Raw genomic sequence first — 23,156 nt, forward strand, 5'->3', positions numbered from 1 at the left:
TGAGCTCTTAGTAAGAAGAATGGGTTGTATCAAACCAAGTTCTGCTAACAGGAGACCGGTTGAAATGAATGGACCAACATTAGTTTTGTATATTAACTTCAGTGGGACTAACTCTTAATAGGACTAGTACTGGACTCAAATGGGGTTTCACACAACTCCCCCCACACACACACACACAGAGAAAGCAGATGTGAGGCAACCATGGAGTTGTATTGACTAGTCTCGCCTACCATACATTTGGCAGTGGGAATCATGATTTATCTTGGTTCCTCTTTGCATGGAGGACTTCCACCTTGGCATTTACATTGAGCCAATCGCAACAGCCACCAAACACATTGCCAGCAGGGGTGTGGTCCACCCTCAACGTGGCGTCTGAGCATGCCTGGCACAGGGACCCCTTTTCTCATGACCCCCTTGCCTGTTGTTTCACCACATGGTTATATAAACCCCTTTCACATGCCACCACTTCCTGAATTTGCTCTGCCACTTCATATTCCTACCCACTTCCCCTCTGCACTTTGTAAACAATGTACTTTGCACAAAGTACTTTGCACAAAGACAAATTCCACAAACAGAAGTTTCGGTGAAATAAACCATTGAGTGACAAGCCTAATCATGTATTCTCATGGTGATAAAACTCCTTGTTTGAACTGCCCAACAACTTCATTTTAGATCAATTAATATCAGTGCCACTGTGAGAACAAAGTGGTCCTTTATTTTAATGCTCATGCTCCTACTGCTTTTTTTTGCCTAGTATAATTCACACTAGATGGATTAATTCTCTGTGTTCCTTCTCACACCCTTAACAGAAGGAAACATCTCTCATGACATGACTTCAAAGCACTATGATTTTCTTCCTCACTTGCGAAAGGTGGTATCTGTTTTTCTCTTTATTATGCAATGTGACAGGTTAATGTTGCACATTTGATGTCTAGCTGAGATGACAAAAGGTTTCCAGATGGATCTAACAAGCAAGTAATTATGGTTGATGAAATTAGCGATGTTTGTTTGCCTTATTCGCCCCAAAGTAGAGGGTCTATAAGTTGTTTATTTAAAGGTTACATATGGAACAAAAAGTCTTGTAGCACCTTAAAGACTGACACATTTATTATCGTGTAAGCTTTTGTGGACTACAGTTCACTTCACTAGGTGCATCTATTAAAGTTTATAACTTGATTAATTTGTTTTAGTCTTTAAGGTGCTGCAAGTCCTTTTGCTGTTTTTGTTTTGGTTGGTTTTGTTTTGTTTTTCTGCAAAAGACTAGCATGGCTACTTATCTGGAGATTACAACACACGGAGTAACTTATGGCCCCCAAAACCTGTACACTACATAAAAGACAAACATTATGAACTTCCTATACATAATTTCTATAGGGGTAGCTGTGTTAATTTGTTGCAGCAAAAACAAAGAGTCTTGAGACACCCTACATTTATTATGGCATAACCTTTTGTAGACTGGAGTCATCTGATGAAATGAAGTCATGAAAGCCGATGCCGCAATGAATTTGTTAGTCCTGAAGGTGCCACAGGACTCTGTTTTAATCAGCAATTAGAACTTCTTAAGAGAACATTTTAATGTTCTCAAGAGGAAGTTCTGCTTTACTCACAAAGGCACAAATATTGTCCTTCCTGTAGTAGGTATATTTTCTGTTGGAGTCAGATGGAAGGATATAGTGCCAACTTCTCCTAGCAGAAATGACACAGGTCTAAGATGGTTTTCAAAGGGTCACTTCACATACTAATGTTCATCACTTGGTCTTTAAGCAATGGATGATTGTGTAAAATGTCTCCATTGAAATATATTGCAAAGAGCCCCTAAAGGCAGAGTCCTTGATCACCTTTGTCTCTGAAGTCACAGCCCCAAATTATGTCAGTCAGATAGATAGATGATAGATAGATAGAGAAGGCAATTGGCAAGGATACCAAAAGTCCAGGGTTTTTCTGAAAGCCACTAGGCAAAAACTCACAATAGCCATAGGAAAAACAAGTACTTTTATTTACCGTACTTCAACATCCTTCTCCAGAATCACTATGATTGCAATACCCAAATTCACTGTGATTAAAAATCCATCAAAACAAAGTATCAGTTTTGTCATCAAACATAATATCCCCCACTCCTCGATCCCCCTCCCCACTAGAGCACAGGGTGTTTCCCTGGCCAAGTTGGCTTAGCTTTTTAAAAACAAATAAATGCAGTGGTCTATTTTAAATAGCAAAATGCATTTTGATGGCACCCTAATTGGGCTCAGGTACTGTATACAGGATGGGCTTATCTTCTGCAAGGCCCACTTAGCAAGGCAGGATATACTTCTCCCAGTCCTTGCCTGGGGAGCAAATAATGCACTGGCTGACATGCCCAGTGGGTGAGATGTGGCTACCCTCATTTGCAATCATTGATTCTCCTGCCCACAGTTAATTATTTGACAAATGGACATGTCTTGAGTCTTCTTTCTGCATGTGGGAACAACAATTTCTCAGTTCCTGCTGCCTCCTGATTAGCTGCTGGATAGCATTATCGTTTTGTATCCAAGATGGCTTCAGCAGAGTCATTTTCCTTTGGAGAACAAAGCACTGGAGACATAGGGTGGGATCCAACAAAATAGACTAGCAGTGACTAGCAGGATCCAACGAAACAGTGACTTGTAGTTGTGCCATGTGGTTTGCTCACCTTTCTACAGCTTGAGCACTCTCTAAATCTGCTCCAGGGCTTCCCCCAACCCTCTGCAGCCGATCGGGGGCACACAGAGAGAGGAGAGCGTAAGGAAGTTACATTGTGCAGCTAAAAGTTATTGTGCTCATGTAACTGTTTAGTTGCATGCCACTTTTACAGTTCATTTAGAATATTGGTGATTGAGAAAGAGTGATACGGAAAGCTGTTCCCGAACAAATCATCAGTGCAGGCTTTATATTTGAGAAAGCCTAACATAAATGCCAACTGCTTCCGTAAAGGTGCAGAGTACGTCATTCTCCTTCGCTCTCTTCTGTACACTGTGAGGTTTGCCGCTGAGAATCTCAAGCGGGTAGGTGGAACAGGGAGTCAAAGTTCATGGGCTCTGTGGGAGACAAAGACTGCCAAGCAGCAAGAGGTCGCTGGCCTTTAGCCAGGGTTAAACAAACAGTGAGTATAAATAGAGAAATAATACACTACTAATTTGCAACATTCTATACCACTCCTGGGCAATGGGACCATTTTCTACCATAGAGATGAAATAGTCACCAATTCTTTCTTTTGATGCTTTTGCTGAATGTTGAATTAATGTTCCGCAAAAACAGTGTAGTACACATTGAGGATCTTTTATACTCCAGGGGTCTTATACTCCATGGCTGCTAGTATTGCAGTTTTTAGAGGCTTCTGGGAGTTAACTTGGAAGAAGATCAGAGTCCTGTCTAAGCTGTTACCCAAATATTGTATGATGTGCGTATGACAAATATGTGCTGTATCATATTAATTGCCTAATTTGTCATTACGGTGATCTGAAAGCTAGTGTTATGAGTCAAGGAAACCCAAGTGCCTTATCAGCCATGAAGTGTATTATTTTTAATGCAATATACCTATTTATATACTACTATTCAAACAAATACAATTTTAAAATAAGCTATTCTGGTGAACACAGATAAGATGTCACTGTGAGCTGCAGCAGTGCATTATCAGGGTTGCACCTCAACGGAGACAGGACCATGTGCATTCAGCACATTTTCTCCTTTCAGATTCCTCTCCCACCACCACCATTGTGTGCACAGCATGGGACTGGGCCACCAGGAACTGGAATGTTGGAGCTACTGCCATTATCCTTCACAGTCATCTGCATTCACCTGGTGCCATCACTTTTTATTCATAAGTACTCTAAGTACCGGGACGCGGGTGGCGCTGTGGGTAAAACCTCAGCGCCTAGGGCTTGCCGATCGCATGCTTGGCGGTTCAAATCCCCACGGCGGGGTGAGCTCCTGTCTTTCGGTCCCAGCTCCTGCCCACCTAGCAGTTCGAAAGCACCCCTAAGTGCAAGTAGATAAATAGGTTCTGCGTTATAGCGGGAAGGTAAACGGCGTTTCCATGTGCTGCGCTGGTGCTGGCTTGCCAGAGCAGCTTCATCACGCTGGCCACGTGACCCGGAAGTGTCTCCGGACAGCGCTGGCCCTCGGCCTCTTAAGTGAGATGGGCGCACAACCCTAGAGTCGGACATGACTGACCCGTACGGGCAGGGGTACCTTTACCTTTACTGTAAAGGTAAAGTAAAGGACCCCTGGATGGTTAAGTCCAGTCAAAGGCGACCATGGGGCTGTGGCACTCATCTCTATTTCAGGCTGAGGGAGCCAGCGTTTGTCCACAGAAAGCTTTCCAGGTCGTGTGGTCAGCATGACTAAACTGTTACTGGTGCAACGGAACACTGTGATGGAAGCCAGAGCACACGTAAATACCGTTTAACTTCCTGCCACAGTACCTATTCATCTACTTCCACTGGTGTGCTTTCAAACTGCTAGGTTGGCAGGAGCTGGGACAGAGCAACGGGGGCTCACCCTGTCACGGGAATTCAAACTGCCGACCTTCCAATCGGCAAGCCCAAGAGGTTCAGTGGTTTAGACCACAGTGCCACCCACGTCCCTGTCCATATGAACCAGTATGGGTTCACTTTATGATGCTAGGAAGTAGAACTGCAGGCACGAGGTTACAGGATCAGTCTTAGCTAATCCAACTTCCAGCTAGTGCTTGAAATCTATTACAGTATTACAGCATCCACCCAGTTCTATTTGCCTTGACCATGTCTAGGGTTAGAAGATAACAGAGGACATGAAAACTCTTGAAGCTTCGAAAGCAAACTTTATATGGCACCTTTAAACTTTTGAATAGCCCCATAGCTGTAAAAATAAAATAAAACAATAGCACAAACTGCCCTCTTTATGTTAAGCATATAGAATAGAGTACCACCATATTTCTGTTAGTCTGGTTGCATGCGGAGAAGGGGGAAATACAATGCGGATGTTATTCCTCTGATTCATGCAATTGACACAGTTGAGTTTGAAGTAAATAAAAGCAGCAATTAAATGTAATTTCTTCTTTCTTTCTTTCTTTCTTTCTTTCTTTCTTTCTTTCTTTCTTTCTTTCTTTCTTTCTTTCTTTTTCTTAATGCCATCCCTTGCTTTGCAGTCCCCCTGATCTGATTAAACATACCATTAGCTCATAATTCTGCCTATACAGATCCACTCTTTCACTTGCCATATTTACATAGAGTAACACTATCTGCAAGTTATGTCATTCACCCATTTATGTAACCACTGAACTGACATAAGAAGTAACAATGGCTGGCACAGAATTCAAGAAGCTCAGAAAGACTAACCTTCCACTTCCTTGCAACACATCATCGCAAGAAACTTGCAAGCAAACAAAACTGCAAAGACACAAAAACATACAGAAACATCTTTCTCTCAAAGCACACATGCACGCTACAGTTATGCCCACAACTGATTTTCTCATATACATCGGGTAGCTTGATCATATGCATGTTTATTCAAAAATAAGGTGAGGAATGGGTAACAAAAAAACGTTTGGCATGGAGAAGACAAAGAGGTGATACAAGAGTCATCATCAAATTTCTGAAGGGCTGTCACAAGCCCCCCCCCCCCCCCGCTGGTAGGGTAGGACCTGAAACAGTGGATTAATTTACAAGAAAGGAGGCTCCAACTACACATTAGGAAGAACTTTCTGATGGTAAGAGCTGTTGAATAGCGAAATGGGCTACCTCAGAATGGGCTACCTCTCCTTCATTTGAGGTTTTTAAAGAGTTTGGATAGCCATCTGCCAGGACTTCTTTAGCTGTGATTCCTGCATTGCAGAGAGTGACTCAGGGGGTCCCTTCCAACTCTACAATTCTATGGTTCTATGGCTCATGGTCATGATGGCCTTTGGTTGGATCCCGCAGGGCTCTTCTTATATTAATAGGAGTTAGTAAAGGTAAAGGGACCCCTGACCATTAAGTCCAGTCGTGACTGACTCTGGGGTTGCAGTGCTCTTCTCGCTTTATTGGCCAAGGGAGCCGGCGTACAGCTTCCGGGTCATGTGGCCAGCATGACTAAGCCGCTTCTGGCAAACCAGAGCAGTGCACGGAAACGCCGTTTACCTTCCCGCCGGAGTGGTACCTATTTATCTACTTGCACTTTGACATGCTTTTGAACTGCTAGGTTGGCAGGAGCAGGGACCGAGCAATGGGAGCTCACCCCGTCACAGTGATTCGAACCACCGACCTTCTGATCAGCAAGCCCTAGGCTCTGTGGTTTAACCCACAGTGCCACCTACGTCCCATAGGAGTTACTCCCCTGTAAATTAGGGGTGAGCCCACAATCCTCCCTTTGCTCATGCCCCCAACACACAGCTGCCCCCTATGGCAGGAAGATGGCATCACCGAGCATCCCTAGAGAATGCAGTGCCATAAGAATGAATAGGCTTGCTACAAGCCGCTGCTTAGACGCAGGCATGGCCAAACTTGGCCCTCCAGCTATTTTTGGGACTACAACTCCCATCATCCCTAGCTAACAGGACCAGTGGTCAGGGATGATGGGAACTGTAGTCCCCAAACAGCTGGAGGGCCAAGTTTGGCCATGCCTGGTTAGAGCAACAGCCAGAACTACCAGAGGCAGGAGCCTTTGAGAGGTTGGCCCCACTTCTTGTGCTGACACAGCAACACTCATCCCCGTGAAAACCAAGTGGAGGTTCAAAAGAGCAGTCACCTCTGTATATTCTAGCCTGCCCTCCCACACTGGGTGGTCCTTTAGTGGATCAGCTAGCAAGTGATGGTGATGAGGAGCAGCTGCTGCTTCCATATGATCGTTCACCATCTCCATCTGGATGACACTGCTTCTTGCAGATGGAGCTGCAGTGGAAGGGATGCTCGGATGGGAAAGCAAGCAGCAGAGGCTGCAAGAAGCAGCTGGGGTTTCCTGCTCCTTCTGCATTAGAGAACTGGTCCTTAGGTAGCAGAGAGGGAGGAAAGATGAGAAGCATTAACTGCTTCCACCACTCACTGCCGGCGCGCTCTGTGTTGTTGCACTACAACTCCTATCTGCCCTGACTTGAGATGATGGGACCTGTAGACTTAACACAAACTGGAGAGCACCAGGTTGGAGAAGACTGCTCTTGCAGGTAGGCTCCCTGACAAATATATGAGGCCAGTGCTTTTTCTGGGGTGACACAGGGGCACGCATACTCCTAAACATTTTGTGAATCTTTTGTCTATTTACTGTATTTTTCTTTCCCAATTTTCTTGAGTCAAAATGAGTGCCCCTAAACATTTTTTTTAGAAAAAAAAGAACACCGTATGAGGCAACCAACACACTGCACAAAACTGTAGGTCCTCACAGCCTGTCATGCAGTGTGAAGCAACCAGGCCAAGCCACAAACCCCAAAACTGAGGGGTTCCAGAGCCTGGTGTGGTTTATTTTAGGTGAGTGTTTCTGTATATGTGTGTCTATACTTTTTTTTTTTTTAAATGAGTTAACTTTCCAAATATTTCTGTGGTTTTCTGTAAATCGAAGTGGGGGGGGGGGAGTTGATAACTTAATAAAAATAGCAGGTTAAATACTGAGAACCCGAGGAAATAGCAGGTTGGCCCACTCTGTGAATGAAGTGCAAGGTGGCCTCGCCCTCAATTCCAGCGCAGACTTGAGCCCACTTCCCCTCATGCCGCCGCCCCACAGCCGGGCGAGAGGGGGCGCCAAGCCCATTGCGCGGAGCGGGAGCAGCCGCTGGCCGCGCTCAGGAGGGACCCCCGCGAGCGGTTGGGGGGGTGTTTCCTCGGAGAGACGCAGCCGGGACAGTGGCAAGGGGCCAGGGCTGCTCTTTGCGGCGCCGGCGCTCTGCTCCGAGGCTTCCTTCAGCCTCCCTTGCTCGCTCTGGCCAGGGAGGGTCGTCCGCCCCGCGGTGGAGGAGCGGCGAGGAGGAGGAAAGGGCGCCGCAAGGACACTTGGCCGGCAGCGGCTGGAGAAGCGCCTCCCGCAGCCCCGAGACCTCGCTCGTCCCTTCGAGCCGCAGCTTCGTGGGCGCCTTCGCCAAGAGGGAAGGAAAGTGTTCTCTGCGGGCTCCGGCGCCTTCCCTGGCGAGGGGAATCCCCACCAGCTCGGCAGGGGGTGCGGCTGGGCGCGCGGCGCCTGACCCCCAGCCCAGCCCGCGGCTTCCCCTCCGCCAGGACCCGGGGCGGCTCTGGCCCTCTCGCGCTCTGTCGCGCTCCTCTTCTGATCTCCGGAGGAGCGGCCGCGGGCTCCTCGGCTCGCCATTGGCTGCCCGGCGCCTGACGTCGAGGCTGTGGGGAGGCGTCGCGGGCGCGGGCCGCCGGAGGATCGCTCCCAAACATGCTGAAAGCCCCCGAGCAAGTGGCGGCGCTTGCAGCAGCTGCGGGAAGTCGATCGCCGCCGCCGTTCCTCGGGCGCTTGCGAGAGGGCAGGTCCTCTTTTCGCCTTCATGCCTCCGGCCGGGCTGCCCTGACGTGAGCCTCACTTGGACAGCCATGGGCGATGGATGGGGCTTCCTGGAGAACAGCGCTCACAACAGGTCCAACGCCTCCAGCGACAGCAACGGGAGCGACGCCTCTGGCGACAGCAGGCAGCTGGCCCCCCAGGAGCTGTCCCAGCAGTGGGTGGTGGGCATGAGCCTGCTGATGTCCTTGATGGTGGCGTTCATCGTGGTGGGCAATGGGCTGGTGATCGCAGCCATCGGGCGGACGCAGCGGCTGCAGACCCTCACCAATGTCTTCATCACCTCCCTGGCTTGCGCTGACTTGGTCATGGGCTCCGTGGTGGTGCCCTTTGGGGCCACGCTGGTGGTGCGCGACTCGTGGCTGTGGGGCTCCTTCTTGTGCGAGTGCTGGACTTCGGTGGACGTCCTGTGTGTGACGGCCAGCATTGAGACCCTGTGCGTCATCGCCATTGACCGCTACCTGGCCATTATCTCGCCCTTCCACTACCAGAGCCTCATGACGAAGAGACGGGCCAAGATCATTGTCTGCGTCGTTTGGGCAATTTCCGCGTTGGTGTCCTTCTTGCCCATTATGATGCATTGGTGGAGAGACACGGGCCATGATGCTATGGAGTGCTACGAAAACCCCAGCTGCTGCGACTTCGTCACCAACAGGGCCTATGCCATCGCCTCCTCCGTCATCTCCTTCTACATCCCCCTCTTTGTTATGATTTTTGTCTACCTGAGGGTCTACAGAGAAGCGAAAGAGCAGATGAAGAAAATCGACAAGTGCGAGGGCAGGTTCTACAACAATCACCAGCAGCAACATCAGCCAGTCCACCAGGACCTGCCGATTTTGGGCAATGGTCAAGCCAATAGAAGGAAAACCTCCCGCATTTTGGCTGTAAGGGAACAGAAGGCCCTCAAGACTTTGGGCATCATCATGGGAGTCTTTACTCTCTGCTGGTTACCTTTCTTCTTGGTCAACGTGGTCAAAGTTTTCAACAGAGGCCTCGTACCTGACCAGCTCTTTGTCTTCTTCAACTGGCTGGGCTATGCCAACTCTGCCTTCAATCCCATCATCTATTGCAGGAGCCCCGATTTCCGCAAAGCCTTCAAGAGGCTGCTGTGCTGCCCTAGGAAAGCCGACCGAAGGCTGCATGCTACCACTACGGAGCTCTCTCGTTACCCTGGGGGCTTCATCAGTACTCTGGGTAACAGCCCTCCATGCACTCTGGGAGGGACCTGGTCTGCTTACAATGGTGGGACGCAGGATGGAAGTGACTCCAGCTTAGAGGACAGGAACAGTAAAACCTCCTATTCAGAATCCAAGGTATAAGGGCAGATGGTGGGGAGCATCAAAGCCGTGGATTAGGTGGGCACCTCAGTTCAAGAAGGGGAACCAAAGAAACAGGCAAGGGAAGAAAACACCCCCACCAGGGGACTGGCTAATATACAAACACCAGACTGAGCTGTCTCACTTGCGGGGGGGGGGGGGAGATTTTATTTACTTAGGGTGAAAAGCAGGTGAACGTGTATGCATCGGACCACTTCTGACTCATCAGAAACCGAAGCAAACAGAGAGCAACTGACCATTGAACAAAAGAGATAAACGGCCCATTTCCCCAAGATATTTGGATTATTATTATTAAGGATAATAATATTTGCATGGAGGGGGTGTTGGTGAGCCAGGAAGAGGGCAGAAATAAGTTGGGAGGACTTTGCACAAGAAGTGTTTCAGGAAGAGCTGAAGTCGTGGCAGGCACTTAGACTGACAGGCGTTGAAAAGGGCAGGGGATTCTTCTCCTGATATTGAGGGAAACAGGATCAAGCCCTTGTTGGCTTGACCGCAGAGCTACATAGAGTATTTTTTTCGTTGTTTGTACTAATCCCAGGCATTCAGTAGCAGAAAAAGTAGCCTGGTTATTTATTTATTTTTAAAAAAGAAGTGCTGGTCACCCAGTGCAAATTTCAGGCACTCGGCACCTTTGCAAACCGTGCTAAAAGTCTCTTTAATAAGCCATTGAAAAACTATTCCTGCGAGTTTTACCATGCAGTCTGATCCTATGAGTTTGATGGAACTTACTTGCAAGTAAGTGTGTGTTAGCTTGTAGCCTTAATAACTTAGTGGCCACACTCTTCTTAAACATCTAGAAGGTAAAGATACATCAGTAATATTGTTCACTGTCATGTTTGTGTTCTGAACAAATCTCTCCTGTTTTTGATTTTTTCATCCCATTGACTTTCTGGGGTGTGTGTGTGCAATTTTCTTGTCCTATGAGACAACAGCAATCAGGCTATAAAACGTCTACCTCAAGCTGTGCATATTGTACAGAAAACAAATGTGTTTATATTAAACAGCTTATTTATGTATCATTAGTTAGGGTTTTGTCTTTGTTTTTTATATATAGAGAGAGGGGCAGGAGCATTGATCCTCTGTAGACAATTTGTTCACATTGAAAATTTAAAGGGGGGGGAATTGGCTGGGGGAACCAGAAATGTTACTGCACATTTGAAAAGAATGAGAGAGGTTTTTCTTTTGCACAGTGTTAGCAATTGTAGTTTGATGCATGCTCTCTGTCTCTTACACACACACACATACGCATGGGCGCGCGCGCGCACACACACACACACACGAGATCCACTGGAAAACAAAGAAGGGTGTTGTTGTTTTTTAAAAGCATCAAATCCCATCCTGATATTTGTTGTTGTCTGATACGTTGTCATTTTATTAAAAAAAATTGTTTTATATTATTTAATGGAGGTACTGTAAGTGTATTCATACTATAAAAGAATCTGTTCTAAGAGATTTTATAAGTTATATTTTTTATTTCCAAGAGCCCATGTGAACCTGTTGAGACTTCAACACTTCATTGTCATTTCCCATTTTTGTGTGTGTGTGTGTGTGTGTGTTTGTGCATGTGTGAGTGTGTATGCATTTTATAATGTATTTATATACTCTGGTGCAGTTTACTACTGTATAAGTCATCGGTCTATGTGCAATAAATGCCACTGCAGCACAAGCAAACCTATTTACGGTGTGTCTCTGTAGGTACAGAAACTATAACCAGTTCTGATGAAAAAAGCAGAGTCTGTTTTGCTGAAAATATGGATTGCATTACCAATACTGTTCAACTTAATGGCTTTTCCTGACACAACAATCATTTTTTTAAAAAATGTGCTTGCTGTACCAAATAAGGTAACGTTCCTGCTAGACTGAAGGCTGCTGACTTGCCCTGAAATTCCAGAGCCAAAGGCAAGTTGTTTCCTGGCTGGCTATAAATACATTGGCTACTTTCCTTTGATAGATGGATCTTATCATCTGTTTGAATCTGCTCTGATAATAAGAATGCCAGGCCAGGTGGCTGGAGACCTAATATTGAAAGTGACAGGGCTGTGTCTGGGCTCATTTGAGAACTGAAAATTAGGAAGGAAAAACCAACTGTTCGCTGGGATGCAGAAGCCATAAATCTCTTACACATGATTAATTTCATTGAAGTCACCAGGTTACTCAGGCTACTGAGATGAGAGATTCTGAGAATTAAAGGCTAGTCTCTTCTATCCACTTAACTTCAATTATCTTTGGTGATGTTTAAGTCATGTATGAGAGAACACCATTAAAAAAACACACGAGTGTTAATCTTCAGGCCGTTTACTACGCTCTGATTACTTACATGGACCACTCCACGCTAGCTGGTAGGTAGATTCTTAATGTGTTCCTGCGGGAACCTTGTCAGCATTGTCATTTCTTAAATGGAGAAGCTGGTGATAATTAGATAGTGTTGCTTACTGTGATCTCTTGATGATACAAAGCAATCAGGAAAAGGAAATTTATCAGAACTTGAAACTACATTCATCTATGCAGTGAATGCTGAAGTCGTTAACGGGATTGTTGTTGCTGTGTTTGATGATCATTTTGAATTGTTTTATATGCTTTGCTCTTGGGAAATTCGACAGTCTTGGTCAATTCAGTTCCCAGCTTGTGGGATGTTAGCAGTTAGAGTTGCTACCTTTTTATAGTCGGGCTCCTGTGCACAATAGGCAGAAAATCCTGCAAGCTCAATATGTGCTAGCCACACTGCCGTTAAGGGCACAGAAAAACCTCCACCAGACAAAATCCAGTATTAACCCTGTTGATCAACCCTACTTGAGGCAATCTTATACCCATGATCTGAACTAATTAGGTTTGGGATATTGATGATCAATGCGGAGTTCAAGGCGATGAAGCAATCCTGTTGAAATAAAGGAAATGGTTGCTCCTTTTAACTAATTGCTCTCTGCATTTGGTTTTGGATGGAATTCTCTGTCAAAGTGCAGGTTGGGAGAGATATAAACCTTATGGATACAAAGCTGCAGATTTTTTAAAAAAGCATTTTGTGCAGAGTATTTCATTCAAAAGATTACTAAAGAGAGAACCTGCTTTTATTAGAGGAAAATGTTGGCTTAGGTCTGGACTAAGCTAGCTTAAAGGTCAAGGTAAAGGGACCCCTGACTATTAGGTCCAGTCGTGGCCGACTCTGGGGTTGCGGCGCTCATCTCGCTTTACTGGCCGAGGGAGCCAGCGTACAGTTTCTCGGTCATGTGGCCAGCATGACTCAGCCGCTTCTGGTGAACCAGAGCAGCGCACGGAAATGCCGTTTACCTTCCCGCCAGAGCGGTACCTATTTATCTACTTGCACTGGCATGCTTTCAAACTGGTAGGTTGGCAGGAGCAGGGACCAAGCAACGGGAGCTCACCCCGTCGCAGGGATTCGAACCGCCGACCTTCTGATCGCCAAGTCCTAGGCTCTGTGGTTTAACCCACAGCACCACCCGTGTCCCTTAGATCCCATTGAAATCAGTAGGGTAACTTAGTCATGACTTGACCAATTGATTTCAGTGGGAACTAAGTACAGCTAATCAAAGCTTGCTTCCCAAAGCACAAGTCCCACTGAAGTTAATGGTTCTTAGTTCTGAGTCAACGCACACAGTATTGTGTTGTTAGTCTAATGGCCATGAGGGACATAGAGCGTGCTGACCATTTCTTACAATTGATTCTGTTTTCTATTTATTGCATTGTCCCGCTCTTGCTCTTAGGAGCCCTACCTGCATCAGTTATTCCTTTTTAATAGGAACATACTGTACTTAGCATTAAGTAGCATTGGATATGTGGGCCAACAATATATTATGGGCCCTGCTTTTTGGCATGGGTACGGCTTCTTTTCAGTTATAGCAGTGTATCCCTCCCACTTCCCACCACCACTCCACCCCCATTTAATAATGGAATGTTACCATACAGGAAAAGTAGGCTTTGGGAGCTGAGTGGATTTTATTGATAGCAGTAAAGCCCCAAAATATTTGTCAGTGGTGATGCAGCAATATATCGTTAAGTGGAGTCATCAAGATTCATTTTGACAGATTTAGGGCTGGCACACCAATCCGCACGGTCCAGTGTTATAATACCATGATCATTAGTTGCTTCGGATAGTGTGCTTCAGTGTTCAGTGTGAGCTGGCCCTCCTGACACAATGCCATGAACAGAGCTTCATGTGTACCAAAGTTTAGTCCTGGAGTTTGTCTTGTCAGGTTGGAATCACATGTTCATGATATGCACCAAAGGGGGTTTTTTTTGAATCTGTGATGCTCCCCGCTACTCTTACAGGTGCGTGTGCAAAAGATTGACCTTGGTATCTATGGATACCGCACCAGCTAAAAGCAGATGTGAGGGTGCTTTTGGCTGCCATGATATCTGTCGATCGTAATCTGAGATAAGTGAAATTACCCTGTTGTCACACATGCTTTTATTCATGGCAAGAAGCACTGTGCATATAAAACAGACTTTGATGCATAAATTAAAAATATAACTGCCTACAGAATATGTGATAGAATTTTAAAAAAGTAGAGTGTTTGAGTTGCGAAGAGTGCTTTTGTCTCATTTCTGAGTATGTCTAATACTCATACTGAGTATGAGTATTTAATCAGACTAAATGCTTTGAGAACAGCATAGGTAGGTAGATTGGTATATAGATAGTCAGCAAAGCCGCTGAGAGAGGTGTAGGTAGTTTATGAGGTAGAACTTACCGTAACAGAACTTTTCATATTCATCTCTTGATGGCCGCATCTTCTGCTGAAGCGTTGATTCAAAGATGCTGATGTGGCTGCACATGTGCTCATCCGGTTTGTGACCCTGTGGCAGCATCACACGTCACATGGGATGTGGCTTTTCAGTGGATGCAAGGGGGAGAGATCACCAGAAGTAGGAAGCTGATTGTGGGTTTTAACCTCATGTTGGGCAAAATATTCCTGCCTTGCAGGGGGTTGGACTAGATGACGCTTGCGGTCCCTACCAACTCTACAATTCCAGGATTTTAAAAGGAAGTAACTTTACACTTCTCTGAATCAAAACCTTTTGTACTTTTTCTGCTGCAGAAAGATCCACAAACAGTTTTGTGGGCAGGGTAAATTAATTTCCTGAGATAATGTATCTGCACATGAGCAACAGTGAGAAGTGTTTCACCTTGCACACAAGCTTGCTCTCTTTCCCGTGCCGACTCAATTACTGTACTTAATGCCAAAATAGTTCCTCTCCTACAGTCATTCCGCCTCGTATAGGGTTCCTTGCTTATTTTTGTTCCTTTATGTCACTGCTCCACACTGTATAATCGCACCTTCCTTAAGAGCAAATTCAGATGTGTGGGGAGGGAGCAAGGTACATCCCTCTGGTACCAACACAGGATGCGCATGTAGTCTCTTGGAAAGCACACATGCACACCAAAACTTCTCTGTATAGGGAGTAGGAACATAGAGAATTGCCTTATGCCGTCTAACTTCTTCTTGTCTACTCGGACTAGCGGCAACTCTCCAGTCTTTCAGGCAAAGTTTTTAATCAGCCCTACCTAAAGATACCAGGGATTGAACCTGAGGATTTCTGCATGAAAATTATGTTACAGACCTTCATCCACGTCAGGGAGATGGTTTATAGCCTAATCTTCTCCTTGATGAAAGAGCTTTCTGCATGCAGGGTTAGTGGGGTATGGGAGTGTTTTCAAATAAGCAACTTCCCATCTCCATTCTAATAGTGACCTTTTATACATGGATTGGCTGTTAGCCAATTCTCAGCTTCTTAATGGAAATGCTGCATATTGACCAGGGGTTGGGGGTTCCTATTGAGGGTTGAAATAGTTGAGCGTCATGTTCTCTCCAACTGGTCCAAATTCTTTGTGAATCTCTTTGTGGTCTTCTCTTTTTGAAAGCACCCTAGATGTGATGCTTAATCAGAACCATAGTCCTGACAGGGAACAAGTTTTCAAAATCCATCTAGCAGTACAGCTCCAACCCTGATTTCATAGCTCTGATATCAAACATTATCTGGGTGGGGGCGTGGAGCATAAAACAATAGAAAACTAATTTCCATGCAGGACCATGTTATAAATTGCATCAGAAAGTATGAAGGTCTTGCAGCATTTCTTTGAAATTAGGGTGACAGTTTGCATTCTCCTCCTGATTTATTTGTCTGCAGTTAATATTTCTCCCCCTACCAGTAGCAGATCAAGATCCCCATAGGAAACAGCCTCCAAGGTGAAGCTAGGTCAGTTGTCACCAAAATAAAAATATGCGTCTTGCTGTCTTACAGTGTGATGGAGAATTGTTTAAATACTGGGGTGTTTACAATTCTCTGGAGTAGATCTAGATTCCGTGGAGGTAGAATTTAGCACTCAGATTACTAAGTAAAGAAACGTTATGGCTGTCAGTCAAACAATTTAGGCTGTTAATTGTTTTGACTAATCAGTAAACAGCATCAACTTATGGGTGCCTACTCAAAAGTAAACCTCGCTGATTTCAGGTTCGTGTGTATACAATTACACTCAGAGTTTACAAAAACTATGAAAACAAGAATCCAGAAGTAGGGAAAAGGCATCCTTTCTTTATTTTCGGGTGATGCTCATGTACCGCAGGAAGCTGCATCTTGCAAGTGGTCTCCTTCACATAAAATAAAGGGAGGAAAAATTTCCTCTAAGAAGGTGGCTGCCACCCATAGATTTGTACCTACTTACTTACATTTCAGTTTAAAATGAAAAATGCTACCCTATTAATTGAGGGGACCATTTTTTTTAGCCAATCAAAACTTGAATAACCCACTGATCAAATAAAAGATGCAGCAATGAAGAATATGATGCCACTGGTCTACTTAGGTGCCTGCATAGAACTGTTTGCGAAGTAGCAGTTTCACTGAGCAGCTGTTTGGCAAGCTATGGAGAGCAGTGGGAAATAATCATTCTGGCTTCTACCCACTGAGCAGCCAATTGGTGCTTCTCTGATTATCAGACTGGAGAATTGTACCCATGGCACCTGTTTGTGTGCACAGCTTCCGGTCCAGCAAGGAATACCCGCATGGAAATCTGCTTCTATAAACATATGGCCCCAGCCTGGCTTCAAATTGCTTTATATAATAAATACCAAATGTTTGTTTACCACATTGATACCAATTTCCCAGCATCATTGGAAAGTCCTGTATCTGATCACCTTTTATCCTGAAATCCTGGTCTGGAGGGTTGGGGGTAAGGATGGAATTTTCTGAAAATCTCAATGGCAAGTTTATCCACATGGACTTTTATTTATTTTTTCAAATTCCCATCTCTTTCCTTCATCTCAAAAAGAAGCTTATTTTTCTTTTCTTTTTTGGATCTGCTAAAAATATGAGGAATTCTCACATATTGCATATATTATTATGTGCAAATATTACATGCATATACGGTACATTCCACGTATCCTAAAGTAACCAGTGCAAAAGCACACACATACAACAAAACATGCTTGCATAGGTATGAATATTTATAAAATTATGTGTCCTGCTTTGGGCTTCCCATAGGCATCTGGTTGGCCACTGTGAAACAGGATGCTCAGCTATGTGGGTTATGGGCCTGATCCAGCAGGACTCTCTTTAAATTCTTAAATATAGTCCCACATAGGGCTTGACCCTTCTATATGCTTAATACACATATTTTTGGTGTATAATTTTTCCATATGGTTGGGCTTTTCTTACAAAAAGAAAAAGGAACACACAAGCAGTTTGGAGATAAGCACACAATGTGAGAGGCAGTCCAATGCAGACAGGGCTGAATTAGGTCAGAATTGCCTATTTCCATGTATAAACTTATTTTAAACAGAGTTCTCCCTCCTGGTTGGGAGACCTCCAGAACAATGTAGAAGGTGACACAGGAGGCTGCAGGGGGACTAAAGAGTTGGCAAAGGTCACCTTCCTCTACCTATGTCAGTGGACCCCCTCCCGACTGGAGCCCCTTCTGTGAACGGAAGGAGCTATTCTAGTCATAAATGGACAACTCAGGATTCAAGCCTATATAAATACTCATCATCATCATGTAACCATTGCCAGATGAAGTACAGCACTATTCTGCGATTGAGAATGGGCGAAGCAACATCCTACAATGTCACCTTGAACCCGAAACATATCTATAGCCAAGGCATAAGGTAAAGGTAAAGGTACCCCTGCCCGTAGGGGCCAGTCTTGACAGACTCTGGGGTTGTGCGCCCATCTCACTTAAGAGGCCAGGGGCCAGCGCTGTCCAAAGACACTTCCGGGTCACGTGGCCAGCGTGACATCGCTGCTCTGGCGAGCCAGAGCTGCACACGGAAACGCCGTTTACCTTCCCGCTGGTAAGCGGTCCCTATTTATCTACTTGCACCCGGAGGTGCTTTCGAACTGCTAGGTTGGCAGGCGCTGGGACCGAGCAGCGGGAGCGCACCCCGCCGCAGGGATTCGAACCGCCGACCTTTCGATCTGCAAGTCCTAGGCGCTGAGGCTTTAACCCACAGCGCCACCTGTGTCCCTATAGCCAAGGCATACCATATGCTAACTAGGGGAGTAGAAAGGACAAAGTGTTTATTGACGGGAAGGCTTTGAATGATTATTCTGCAGTTCACATGGAAGGTGCTAACATAAGATGCTAAATTCTTACTAGGATCTGTCCTGAAAAGTTCCGACAGCACAATGGGACTTTTTTGCCCTCTTGACTTCTCCACATCTGTCCTGGGGATTCCCTCCTAAGCAGATTTGGGGATGTGCACAAGCAGATGTCATTCCAGTTGTGCATTTATTTAGTTGAAAGCCACCCCTAATATCTTTGTTTTGATGATGGCATGGTAAAGGGACCCCTGACCATTAGGTCCAGTCGCGGACGACTCTGGGGTTGCGGCGCTCATCTTGCTTTATTGGCCGAGGGAGCCGGCGTACAGCTTCCAGGTCATGTGGCCAGCATGACTAAGCTGCTTCTGGCAAACCAGATCAATGCACGGAAACGCCATTTACCTTCCCGCTGGAGCGGTACCTATTTATCTACTTGTACTTTGACGTGCTTTTAAACTGCTAGGTGGGCAGGAGCAGGGACCGAACAACGGGAGCTCACCCCGTCGCAGGGATTCGAACCTCTGACCTTCTGATCGGCAAGCCCTAGGCTCTGTGGTTTACACCACAGCACCACCCGTGTCCCTTGATGATGGTACTTCAACGCAAATGGTGCAAGGATAGTTTACTATAGGATAGCAGCACTACTAAAGTCAAAGCTCTAGTACTGCACTTGGACCCAGCTATGTTGCCTCTATCATGCAATCCACAAACTGATTAAACTGGCACTTTTGCACTTAAGATGGTTTGCAGCCCTTCTCTATGCATGTATACTCAGAATAATACATATTGATATGTATTACTAGTATAACATAGTAATAGATACTAATACTAATACTAATATTCTACTTATGTATTAGCCCCTTGCTCCTGTTCTGAGAAGTGCTTGGGTAAGTCAGAAGAGGGGGTGACGTTTTTAACAACAGTTATTTAATAAAAGTCATACACTGTGCGATGTGTGCTGCTGATACAGTTTTCATTTAACATAGTATTAGAAAAAGCAAACATATAGATTCCAACAGACATGTGGTCTCCATGTGCCCAGGAAAACAATGGGAAGAGTACTGGCGAGCGCTTTACTCTGGATTATTCTCCCAGTACAGTGTGTTCTTAAGGACCGAAAGAGCATGCAAAGGGAAGAGTTACAGGACAACTGAAATATTGCAAGGCAGCGAGTCCAAACATCCATGATGGATATTTATTTGAAGCAAACCAGACGTGGATTAAGAATGGGAGCTGTAGTCAAAAGATCACAAATATCACACACACTTGTGCTGAGCAGTTTGGGTAACCAAAGGAGCAAAGGAACAAAGAAATAAATCACAGCTTATGATCACAGCAGCACAGACATGTTGACCTTAATAGGTCATCCCGTCCATTCTCCTCCAAAGTAATACCCAAAGGATCTTTAATAGATATTTATCAAATCTTTTTTGAAAAAATGTCAGATATTCAAGATTCACTGTGTACTATGAGTTTATTCAACTATTCAACTATGTTTAGTGTTAGAAATCACCTCCCGATGCTCAGACTATTCCGCCGCCCTCCTGTTTGAACTCATTATCTCTTGGCTTACTCTCATTGGTTGTCCTATTTATAGCAGTTTGGGATCTATTCAAGCACTGTTATTATGTGCTCTCCCTTTTCGGTGAGAACAATGTCCAGTTCCTTCAAACCTTCCTCTCAAGATCCTATATTTCAAACATTTAAAATGGGTCAGCAACCTTTTTTAGCTGTGGGCCGGTCCACCGTCCCTCAGACCATGTGGTGGGCCGGACTATATTTTTTTGGGGAAATGAATGAATTCCTATGCCCCACAAATAACCCAGAGATGCATTTTAAATAAAAGGACACATTCTACTCATGTAAAATCACGCTGATTCCTGGACTGTCTGCGGGATTGAGAAGGCAATTGGGCTGTATCTGGCCCCTGGACCTTAGGTTGCCTACCCCTGATTTAAAATATATTCAGAGTATATTTATGAGACATGCCCTGCTTGAAGTTTATGAACTGTTGTATACTGGAAGGATATCATCTAATGCATTGATTTAACTGGTGGACAGAGACTCATAAAAAGGTTGCCATCTGATCACCCCACCACCCTTTTCTCTTGTTTCATATGTTTGGTGCATGAGGGGGATGCAGTGCCCCCGCCCCCAGCATGGCTAGCGTTCAAGGATTATGAGAGTTGTACAGTACTGCAATAACACATAGAGGATACCAACATTAGTTACTCCTGGATTAGGGCTTGTTTTTTAAGATGAGAAGAGAAAAACTAGTAGACACCATAGGACAGAGGGGGAAAAGAGAAAGGTAAACATATTTGATTTTATAAAATTTGGTCCCATTTTTCCATTTGGAGTTTACAATTAATGGAAGGTCCCTGGTTCATAAAGTTTGACAGTTACTGTTCTAGTCCAAATGATTGCATTGATGCAAGATTTATCACTGGAAAATATTCTTCTCACAGATAATCCATGCCCACAATAAATTAAGGTATCCAAAGTTAGGATTTTGATGTCATAATATTGGCTTGAATTTCAGTAGCCACTGGAAGTCAGTCCATGCAGTTGTTCTCCAGTGAGGTGATCTAGTTAGGTACTTCCATAGAGCTTATTTATAGAAGCATTCATTAGTTATTAGTGGAATGGATTTTCATAACAGTGGATTGGATTGTCATAACAGAGGTAGCTATTGACTATTTCCATTTTACAGAAGGACAAAGCCAAGTCATGGGTTAAGTTAATTAACTTACTCAAAGCCACATGAGAAATATAAAGCATTCTAAGGAATGAAATATAATTCTCACATGTCAACTATGCCATTCAGAATTATAATTTCTGGAGTTTTAGCCATGCTAATTCACTTCTGTTTAGATAAGAAGCTTTGAAAATATCGAATTGCTTTGCTCCAGATGGTAGCATAGAGTGGCTTGTTTCCAGAGCATGTCAGGACCAGAGACCTCTGAGATGAATGGAAAATGTGCCCCTATGTGGGCTGCCATTCATAAACTGTGCGGGGGCAGTACCTGGAAAAGTCATCAGTGAGCGGTAACTTCAACTAGCCAAGCCACACACATAGATCTGAAAATGCTGGCAACCTGGTCTTTGTGTTGTCCAGGACATGCAATCCAGTCAACCGTTTGTTTCCAGTAGCATGTGCTATTTTTGTTGCTAGCTCTCTCTTTCATCGGGAACAGCAGTGTTTTAAGATTCAAAGGCCAAATTCTTCATATTCTCTCTCTCTCTCTCTCTCTCTCTCTCTCTCTCTCTCTCTGCCTAATTAGAAGCTCAGTTTTTATTAATAACTTCTAAGGAGCTAGTGTGCAATGTGGCTTTGTTCTGCACCCTTTCCTAATTTATTGTAATTTCCTATCTGGTAGAATGTGTTGACTTCCTTTCTCTCTCTAGTAATATATCAAATTGCATGGATAGGAGCCCTGAGCTAGCTACACAGACACAAACAAATCCTTTGCTGAGTTTTTATTGCACAATCTTGATGGAGGCTTAATTTGGCTCTAATATTTCACCAGATCCTCCAAATGGCACTAAATAAGCACACTTTTATCAGCACAGATTTGCAAATACAATGTGAAAGGAATTTGTTTCTAATTTCAACAATTACCCTCTTATTTGTTTCTTGAATCTCAAAGACTCATCCACCCTTTACCACTCATTGTTCATGTGTAAAAATCTTTAAATTTAAGCAGGTTAAAAGATATCCCACCATTGTCTTCTCATGGAGAAGGTGCTACCTTTGCCAGATCAGTGCCTGAATGACTGTAGATGACTTCGTCATAACTTGGTCATCTCTAAGAGGTTCAGGGCACTGCTGTGGTTCAGTTCAAAATCATTAAAAAGGTGAGCTGGGATGAAACTGTTAAAATAACTTGGCTTCTTGTTTGTTGGCCTGTGGTAGGTGATGGGTTGGGATGTAATTGTCGTTTGACTAGCAGCCAGCTTTGTACTAATCAGAAAGGAGAAGACATGTTCTGCTGGAAGGATTAGACAGCTAAAAATAGTTCTGCCATAGCCACATCAGCAAGTGAAATGATATGAAATTCATTCACACAGTCCCACCACACACACACACACACACACAGAATTATTTCAGTTTCACTCTGAAAAAGCCATAGGTTAGTAAACGCCTCTCTTTGAGTGTGTCAAAAAAATATAGTAATGTGATCTGCTCAAATGGTGTTAGGCACTTTCTCCCAATAGAATGACTGTTAGCATGCCTCACTGCTTTGCATTCAGAAGCTGCCAAATCTTAAAGGGCTAAGGAGGAAGTAAGCACACTTGCCTTTGTGTAAATAATCATGTGGCTCTTTTAAGACCTAACGGCAGGATTGTTATGATTGCCTTACACAAGAAATCAATATGGTTTTGTTAAAACAGATGACCTCTGCCTATCCCTCCAAAAGAAACAGCCACAGTAGCAGCAGCAGAGTCGGTTACCTAATTCAATAACCCCTTGGTGCCCAACAAAGCCAGAGAGATTGAACTGAAAAGGAGAAAGAGAAAGAGCACGACTTTGATCACAGCAACTGCCAAAGCTGGAGGATATCCCTCCAAGCGAACAAAGAGCAACATCAGAAGAACTACAAATGACCTGTTTATCAGCCTGGAGATGAGACTGCCCTCCGCCTAACTGGTCTTCCAATCTATGAAATGTCACTAAGGGCTGAAACAGATGTTATGTGGGATCTTTCTCACTGTGTGTGTGTGTGTGTGTGTGTTTCTGTTCATAGAAGCAGCAGTCCTGCAAGGCTCTGTTTGTGATTGGAACAGTGGTGCTGACGAAAAGGTGTCAAC

General features: G+C 44.6%; 1 protein-coding gene and 1 long non-coding RNA gene across 3 annotated transcripts in view; both read left to right on the forward strand.

Moving 5' to 3' along the window:
* The window catches only part of LOC309370435, a 69,459-nt gene that overhangs the window by 40,709 nt on the left and 5,594 nt on the right, over window positions 1–23,156 (forward strand). The window contains exon 3 of one of the 2 annotated variants that reach the window (XR_014168563.1): window positions 3,709–3,842. The exons of the other annotated variant lie outside the window; for it this stretch is intronic. This is a non-coding gene — a long non-coding RNA (uncharacterized lncRNA). Of the gene's footprint in view, window positions 1–3,708; window positions 3,843–23,156 lie in introns of those variants that run through there. 2 annotated transcript variants of the gene reach the window in all.
* Window positions 8,326–11,472, forward strand: ADRB1 (adrenoceptor beta 1). Its single transcript, XM_081912198.1, has one exon. The coding sequence runs from the start codon at window positions 8,493–8,495 to the stop codon at window positions 9,777–9,779; it is 1,287 nt and encodes a 428-aa protein (XP_081768324.1). The 5' UTR covers window positions 8,326–8,492; the 3' UTR covers window positions 9,780–11,472.

This window comes from Podarcis melisellensis, assembly GCF_964234715.1.
Source record: "Podarcis melisellensis genome assembly, chromosome: 5".
NCBI lineage: Eukaryota > Metazoa > Chordata > Lepidosauria > Squamata > Lacertidae > Podarcis > Podarcis melisellensis.

Excerpts from the sequence above, each read along its gene's own strand:
- ADRB1 (XM_081912198.1), top strand. The coding sequence starts at position 8,493 with ATGGGCGATGGATGGGGCTTCCTGGAGAACAGCGCTCACAACAGGTCC.